The 9,020-nt window shown below is 40.6% G+C and overlaps 1 protein-coding gene across 1 annotated transcript in view; it reads left to right on the top strand.

The window, feature by feature from the left end:
• The first annotated feature begins 19 nt into the window (after positions 1-19).
• Positions 20-9,020, top strand: part of Hacl1 (2-hydroxyacyl-CoA lyase 1) — a 40,907-nt gene continuing 31,906 nt past the window's right edge. Inside the window, exons 1-4 of the mRNA XM_042679815.1 lie at positions 20-189; positions 349-453; positions 5,674-5,714; positions 8,270-8,350. Of these exons, the coding sequence (XP_042535749.1) occupies positions 109-189; positions 349-453; positions 5,674-5,714; positions 8,270-8,350 (308 nt within the window). The 5' untranslated portion in view covers positions 20-108. The remainder of the gene's footprint in view (positions 190-348; positions 454-5,673; positions 5,715-8,269; positions 8,351-9,020) is intronic.

Here is a 9,020-nt window from a genome sequence, read left to right as displayed (position 1 = left end):
GTCCCTTCGGCGAGTTTACTTTGCCGGGGGAGCGTGTGTGTGTGTGCGCGCGCGCGCTGGGCGGCGTAGCGTTCGCCTTCGGGAGGGCCTTCGAGTTGTAGGTCGAAAATGCCGCGAGATAACTTCGCCGAGCCGAGAGAGCAAGAGGTGTCCGGTGCTACTGTCATCGCCCGGGCGCTGCTAGCGCAAGTACGCAGGGCCCCTCGGCGGAAGGCCGGCGGGGACCCCGGCGTTGTCTTGGAAACGGAGGGGGCGGGGCGGAGCGCGGGACGGAGGTGGGGATGGTGGGAAGGATGCGTCCCGTTTGGAAGGGGCCGGGCGTTTACTCCCCTGTTCTCTGGCTCCTAGGATGTGAAGTACATGTTTGGCATCGTAGGCATCCCAGTGACCGAGATCGCCCTTGCGGCCCAGGAATTGGGCATCAGGTACATCGGGATGCGGAATGAGCAAGCGGTGAGTGTGGGCCTGGGTAGCAGCCTCAGGGCATTCATGGGTATGGCGCCTAACTGTGGCAGCTTTTTCATTGCAAACACTCAGCTTTGCCCACTATTCTAGTGCATTGCACCTGGCAGTCACTGTTGCCAGTCTTGTGGAACTTGCCTGAGGTTGATCCAACCCAGGTAGCCTGGGTCCAAGTCCTGTGCTGAATTGTGCACTGCCACGTTTGAGTCAGAAATGGGATAATTTGAGCCAAGTTTGTATTCCAGGTGGGCAGAGATGTTGTGTGTGTGTGTGTGTGTTTTTTCCCCACAACATACTTGTATTACCAGTGCCTGGTGTGATGATGCCTGTACCTGGCCGGGGCTCAAAGAGCACCCGTGGGAGGAATGGATAAAGGCCAAACTTCCTGTTATGCAATAGGTATGGGGGCAAAGTGAAAGCAATCCTTTAAAGCATGATTGAAACTCTGAAGTCTCAAATCCCGGTGTAGTCCTTTTTTCCACACAGAATGTTTTCACTTTTCTTAGAGGCTTATATGGAGACAGGGAAAAGGAATGATGACATTTTTGACAGCCCGTTTTCAGTACTCTCTCTGCCAACCCAGCCCTACTTTTCTCTCAGGAATGCCAGCAAAAAAGGATCAAGACTCTCCTTTGGTGACAGTCCAGCGGAGACTATCTATTCCTGCTTTCCATTTTCATTATTGTCCTCTTACTCAGGCTCCTGCTATCTTTTGCTCTAACTGCCTTCACCTTCTTCAATGAGGCCCTTCCTCTGCCATCAGACATGAGCCCCTAAAGAACAAATTGTGGCTCATTTCTTTTCCTTCCTTCCTTCCTTCCTTCCTTCCTTCCTTCCTTCCTTCCTTCCTTCCTTCCTTCCTTCCTTCCTTCCTCCCTTCCTTCCTTCCTTCCTTCCTTCCTTCCTTCTCCCCTCCTCTCCCCCCCACTCTCTTTCTTATTTTTTTGTGGCTCATTTCTTAGCACATTCCCGAAGTGCTTTTACATGTTGTAGATGATTAGTACATTATTTATTAATCGACATTCCTTATCTACAAAGTCTGAGATGTCTAGCTTTATATGCATTTTACTTTCTTCTTTTTGTTTTGTTCTTTTTTATGGGGGAGTAGTTTACTGGGATGGGCTTGGTGCATAGTAGGCAAATGCTTTACTACTGAGCTACACTGTTAGCCCTGCATTTTACGATTCTTAGTTTTGCTATGGGAAAATAAAATAATTGAACTATTAATGAACCCTACATTTTTGTTTTTTTGTTTTTTTGGGTCCGGTCATGGGGCCTGAACTCTGGGCCTGGGCGCTGTCCCTCAGCTCTTCAGCTCAAGGCTAGCACTCTACCACTTGAGCCACAGCGCCACTTCTGGCTTTTTCCTTTTTGCTTATGTGGTGCTGAGGAATCGAACCCAGGGCCTCTGGCATGCAAGGCATGCGCTCTACCACTGAGCCTCCTTCCCAGCCCCTGAACCCTACATTTTGTTGCTGTTCTGGAGGTGATATATCTGCTGTTTTTCTTTATACAGCAGACATTTATTATATATACACACACACACATATATATATATATATATATATTTTTTTTTTCTAATGTCAGTAGTGGCCCCTGAACTCTAAGCCTGGATGCTGTCCCTCAGCTCTTCAGCTCAAGGCTAGCACTCTACCACTTGAACCACAGTGCCATTTCCTGCTTTTTCTGCTTATGTGGTGCTGAGGAATTGAACCCAGGGCCTCATGCATGCAAGGCAGGCACTCTACCACTGAGCCACCTTCCCAGCCCCAGTAGACATTTATTGAGTACATATTATATGCTAGATATATGCAGCATTGGCAGTGAAAGAGAGGGATATAAAGGAATGAAATTGAGTCTTGACCTTTAAGCTAATACAGTCTTGAAAGGTAAGGGCAAAATATACAGGAAAAAAAAAAAACTTACTGTTAGAAAAATGGAGGAGAAAGGAAGGAAATAGGCTGGACTTAGTATTCCACAGGCAAGAACTGTTTATTGAGATAGAGCAGCAAGGGACATAGCCTTCCCATGGGCTTGGAGATTATGTGCAGAGCTGGGCTCAGGAATGTGGTTTTATGAGGTCTGAGCAAGGAGGCAGTGGTTAATGAAAAAGCCACTAGGTTAAGGGAGGTGGGGGTGTCAGGATTTTCTCTTGGGCCCAGGATGGAATGCCCTGCTGGAGTCAGGCAGTCTTCACTTATCTTTGGGGAGTTGCCTGTATGCACCTGGGAAAACAGGATGAGGGTCAATTCTTCACTTGCCTCATGTAATAACTGTCTACAATAGCGGTGCACATAAAGAACAGCAGAAGCACAAGGTACATAATTGGTTCTCTTAGATGGAACAGACAAGATTGCCCATAGGAGTAATATGGGTTCATGTTGTATCAGGTTGTTTAAAGGCCAAAAGGAGGTACTCTTCTTTAACTGGAAAAGGATCCGAACTTTTCTACAATATAAAGGGTTTTCTAAACAGATAGGAAACACAATTTGGATTTGGCTTTAGAAAAATTATGTTCCTGGTATTGTGAAGTGTAAACCAAGAGTAAGAGCCAGACAACTGACAGACTCCCACTATGTTGGGTACTAGTTGTAGATAGTAAGTGCTTCTGTGAGGGACTTGGGGCTATAGAGTCAGACACACAATTTTATTATAATCTAATATTATAAAAGATGAATGCTGTAATTGAGATATATTTAGGGTGTTGTGAAACCGTGCTCAGCTTAAGACTTCAAGGAAAGCTCCTACAGGTGATGACATCTGCCACTGCCTTGAAGGAACAGTAGGGATTACCAAGAAGGAGAAGCAACATCTTCTGCAGATGATTTCTGGGTTTAAGGCCTTTAGGACTATGTGGATAAGTTTTACTGACTGAAGCTTAGAGAGGGAAGAGCCTTGGAATAGAAAGCTGATGAGTTCAACTTCGAACATCTGAGTTTAAGATGCCTGTGGAATATCCCTACTGTGTATGATCCTTAGACAATCTGAGTTTGTAGCAGTCAAAAGAAGTAGAGCCAGGCGTGGCTGGCTCACACCTGTAATCCTAGCTACTCAGGAGGCTGAGATCTGAGGATCATGTTTTAAAGCCAGCCTGGGCAGGAAAAGTCCGTGAGACTCTGATCTCCAATAAACCACTAGAAAACTGGAAGTGGCACTGTGGCTCAAGAGGTAGAGCACTTGCCTTGAGCTGAAGAGCTTAGGGACAGCGCCCAGGCCCAGAGTTCAAGCCCCACAACCGACAAAAAAAAAAAAAAAGAAGACTTAGGTGGTGATGGATGATTCAAAGGGAACATGCTCAGAAGGATTGAAGATCATGTTTGTGTCAAATAGATATAATTGAGTAAGATTTGATTATTTTCTTCTGATCCTTAATATAATCAAGACATATGTTGGACAGCAGGTAGGCATATTGTAAGAAAGTTTCTTATTGAGAACTTACTATGTGCAGGCAGACATACGTGTACAAACCAATTTTATCATCCTCATAGTTCTCTGAATTACATTAATTTTATTTTTTTATTTTTTATTTTTATTTTTGTCGGTCGAGGGCCCTGACCTCTGGGCCTGGGCGCTGTCCCTCAGCTCTTCAGCTCAAGGCTAGCGCTCTACCACTTGCGCCACAGCACCACTTTCAGCTTTTTCTGCTTAGGTGGTACAAAGGAATTGAACCCAGGGCCCATGCATGTGAGACAAGCACTCTAACACTGAGCATCTTCCCAGTCCCTCATTTTATACATAATTCATTTTATATACAAAAGCCAATGTGCAGAATAATTTGCTAAAATTACACAGTAGAATATAGAGGAACTGGGATCTAAATCAGAAATGTTTATCTTCAGAATCTACTGTGTTAACAGCATTCTACTAATCCTGCTTATAAAGTGGAGGTAATTTGGTAGGGAAACATATTTACATATACTTATATGTACATATACCTATATATATACATACATATATATGCATAAGTGTACATGCACATACATATGCATATGTGTACATATGTATATATGTACATATATACACACATGCAAATGTATGTGTACACATGTATATATAGGCACATGGGTGTACTTATATGCACGCATACCAATATACACATGTATATATACATGTATACATATATGTCTGTCTGTCTGTCGTGGGACTTGAACTCAAGGCCTGAACACTGTCTGAACTTTTTTGCTCAAGGCTAATGCTTTACCACCCTGAAGAACAGCACTACTTCTAGTTTTCTGGTGCTTAATTGTAGATAAGAGTCTCTTGGCCTTTCCTGCCCAGGCTGCCTTCAAACCATGAACCTCAGATCTCAGCCTTCTGAGTAACTAGTGTTACAAGGGTGAGCCACCAGTACCCAACCCAGATATGTTTTTTTTAACGATTGTGAAACCAATTACCTCTTGACTTTTGACATATACCAGAAGACTATACTTTCTGTTATATGTTTTTGTATATTTGTATTGTGTAATAATGTTCTCAGCCTGCTATATTAAGTAAGTGGTGATTCTTATCATGTAAGTATTCTTTTTTGCTGTTTTTGTTGATCATGGGGCTTAAACCCAGTCTGGGCACTGTCCCAAAGCTCTTTTTTGCTCAAGACTAGTCCTTTACCACGTTGAGCCACAGTGCCACTTCTAGTTTTCTGGTGCTTGATTGGAGATGAGCATCTCATAGACTTTCCTGTTCAGGCTGGCTTTGAACCCCAATCTTTACATTTCAGCCTCTCAACTAGCTAGGATTACAGGTGTGAGCTACCAGTGCCTGGCATTAAATAAGTATTTTTATTGCAACAAGTATTTAAGCACCTGAATTTCTTAGAAGTTGTCTTTGTAAATGTGGCCTTTTGTCAGACGAAAAGGGAGGTGAACAAAGAATGGTTGCACAGAAGAGCTAAGCCTAGGTATAGTTTCTTTTAGGCTGTGGTAGTAACATCAGTCTATGGTGGTCTGCACTGCATTCAAGACAGTATTTTAAAAAATAAATGCAAAAAGAGATGAGGACATGACTCAGTGGTAAAGCACCTGCCAACCAAGCAAATAGCCCTGAGTACCAACAAGAAAAAGAAAAAAGAAACTTAATAGTGTACATTTCTTACTAAAATCAAGTATGCTTAAGTTCCTCCTTTAATATTTGAATTCCAGTCTCTTACTAATAAGTTATCCTCATACTAAAACCATCTAAATATGCTAAATTTCCAAAATTGTTTCTTTGTAGGCTTGTTATGCTGCCTCTGCGATTGGATATTTGACTGGCAGGTAAACTCAAGTCTGCTTTATTTCAACTAGTTTGAAATTTTGGAGTAGGACTACTGTATCATTCACCTGATAAGTTAATTTAAAAAGATTGTGGAAGATGTTATTAAAAGAAAAATAAATTTGGAGCTCTCTGAGGGTCAGATTAGAAGAAGGAAAATACCACAAAAGTGTTTTAGGGTGGAACTTGTTGTCATTTTACTAAGAGGTTCACTCTCAGTGATCAGCTCATGAGTCTTATCTGGATGACTCACTATCCTAACCCATCTCATACAAGAAACTTGCTGGGGCTTGCTCCATTTGTTCAGCTTTTTTTAACATGCATTATACGTATATGTTACCTAACTACTCACACTTATTTATTTACTAAAAGGTTATATCTTTTTTAAAAAAATGGCCATTTTATGCAAGAAGATATGACAGAGTAAACAGGACTCAAGAAACAAAGGACAGCCATCCATTTTGTCATATCATTGTTAAATGACTCCATGTTCTTGACCATATATATGATAGATATATGCATGCAATGGAGGGAAGCCAGGAGGAGGAACAGAATAAGTGGGAAACGGACCAACATTCAACAAAGGGGCCCATCAGCTGCCCTGGACATAGAAGAAAAAGAACTAAGCAACCCAAAGACAGTGATGGGAAGGAAGGAATGAGAGGGAAAGAGGGAACAGCCTACACTAAGCAAAAGGAAAGAAATGTAATCATCACCTGACGTGGAAGAAATAATTTGTATTGTCAAAGCTCATAGAATTCACAAACTTTATAGACCAGGATAATGGCAATTTGCCTTGTGAAGGTTAAAATGTGTTTGTGACTTTAACTATCACTATTCCACAATAATGTGAAATGTGAAATTTATGTAATCACCTAATCTCAAAAAAAAAAAAAGTGAGAGAAGGGATGGGTTAGGAGCGATGGGTGACAAAGTTGTCAGATACTTTGTATTCATATACGGTTTTGTAGAATAGGAACTTCTTTGTACAACTACTTAAAGATAATAATAATAAAGGTTAAAATGTCCATTTTAGAAAACACAGAAATTCATAAGGAAGAAAACTAAAATTATCTATAATCCTACAACTGAGCTGGGTGCTCGTGGCTCACACCTGTAATCCTAACTACTCAGGAGGCTGAGATCTGAGGATTACGGTTCAAAGCCAGCCCGGGCAGGAAAGTCTGAGACTCTTATCTCCAATTAATCATTAGAAAACCGGAAATGGCACTGTGGCTCAAGCGGTGGAGCACTCACCTTGAGCTGAAGAGCGCAGGGACAGCCCAGAATTCAAGCCCCACGACAACCCCCCCCCCAAAAAAAAAATCCTACAACTATTAGGAATTTGCTATATTTTCTTCCTGGTTTTTTTTTTGTACATTCACATGTACTTTTTGTGCAGATTTGGACCCTACTTTTTTGTCTATGTTTTAATAAGTTTTATGTCAGGTACCAGTGGCTTATAACAATGGTCCTAAATACTCAGGAGGCTGAGATCTGATCCTAAATGTTTCCAAGCCAGCCTGGACAGAGAAATCCATGAGATTCTTATAGCCAGTTAACCAGCAAAAAACAGAACTAGAGCATGTCACAAACGGTAGAGTACCAGCTATGAGAGAAAAAGTGGGAGAACAAGAGTCCATGTCCCATCCAATATCAGCCCAAATAAATAATAAATGAAAATAAATATTTTGTTTCAATAAATAAAATTAGGAATTCAGGTGCTAAGAAGTATTTTAAAAGCTGGAAGTGGAACCATGGCTCAAATGGTAGAGCATTAGCCTTGAGCACAAAAGCTCAGGGACAGCACCTAGGCCTTGAGTTCAAGCTCCAGGATCAGTGCATTCTTTTTCATAAATTATAATTTTATTGTTACTATTAACAATTTTGCGGAGGAGTTTTTTGTTGCTGGGGCTTGAACCCAGGGTTCAGGGCCTCACATTTTTAGTTTTTTCACTCATAACTGATGTTCTACCAATTGAGGCACAGTTAGCAGATTGCTGGTTAATTGAAGATGAGCCTTTCAGATTTTTCTGCCTGGGCTGGCTTTGAATCGTGATCCTCAGATCTCAGCCCTCTGAGTAGCTAGAATTACAGGTATGAATCACCAGCACCTGGCTTTTTTTTTTTTTTTACTCAATTGCCAAAAATTTGCCCCTGCAATTGGGGATCTGAGCATTTGCCTAGCAAGTACAAGGCCCTTATTTCAGTCACCAATACTGAAAAAACAGAGTGGCTCCTGTATGCAACCAAATTGTGTTAAATATAATAAAAGCAAACTATGAAGAGGTTAGTGAAATACAATGTGCAGATAACATCTTATTTCTTATAAGAAGACTGGCGTAATCTCTCATTAAAAAATATTGTAGCCAGATGTCACCTTTCTTATTGTGAATTTTTTTCCAATTATAGTAAAGGTTGAGATGTTCTTCCTTTGAAGTCTAGGAAGATTTCTATTTCATTCATTGTAACAGGAACCTAGTCTGCAGGTGTGTACTCTTATTGCTCAGTTAAACTTGATCTGCTTTTAATTAATTTTTTGTTTTTTTGCTTCTAGGCCAGGAGTGTGCCTTGTTGTTTCTGGCCCAGGTCTTATCCACGCCTTGGGTGGGATGGCAAATGCAAACATAAACTGTTGGTAATCAAATTATTGTTATTGAAAATATTTGCCTAAAATGTCTCCGCATGGTCTTGTTATGTAGAACTGATCTAGATTGTACAGTTAGGACAAAAACAAAAACAAAAACCTTTATAGTACGTAGAACCAGAGAGTTAGAAGGTACTTAACAAAAAAGAGGAGGAGGATGGGAAGAAGATTGGAGAGATGGAGGCCCAAGGATACAAAGTTATGGAGGATGTGTAAGCCTAGATAACTGTATGAATACAGTAGTTAAATTGTACCATATTCTAAGAATTTGCTGGTTTTAAGTACTTTTATTACAAGCATATTTCAATTTGTTTGACTGTAGCAATCATTTCACTATGTAGGAGCATATCAAAGTAACATGTTATATGCTTCAAATATATGTAATAAAGAGAGACACTATGAATTCTTTTACTTAGAAACAAACAGTTCAAGTTTTAGGGTTTATATGTATATATGGATATGAATGTATATATTATTCTAAGTGAAGAATTATATTTTAAAGACCCTAGATTAGGAAAGGAAATGTACTTATTACCTGACATATGTAAAAATAACCCTGCTGTATATCACCTCTAAAACAACAATAAAATAAATTAGAAAAAAATCCCAGCTTAGTATGTAAACATCTTAACCATGGGTTTGAATGATTAACAATATTTTA

This window comes from Dipodomys spectabilis, unplaced genomic scaffold (assembly GCF_019054845.1).
Source record: "Dipodomys spectabilis isolate Male_0828 unplaced genomic scaffold, ASM1905484v1 ptg000054l, whole genome shotgun sequence".
NCBI classification, from domain to species: Eukaryota; Metazoa; Chordata; class Mammalia; order Rodentia; family Heteromyidae; genus Dipodomys; species Dipodomys spectabilis.
The sequence above is the reverse complement of the archived record's forward strand: the minus strand, read 5'-3'. Positions and strand labels throughout refer to the sequence as shown.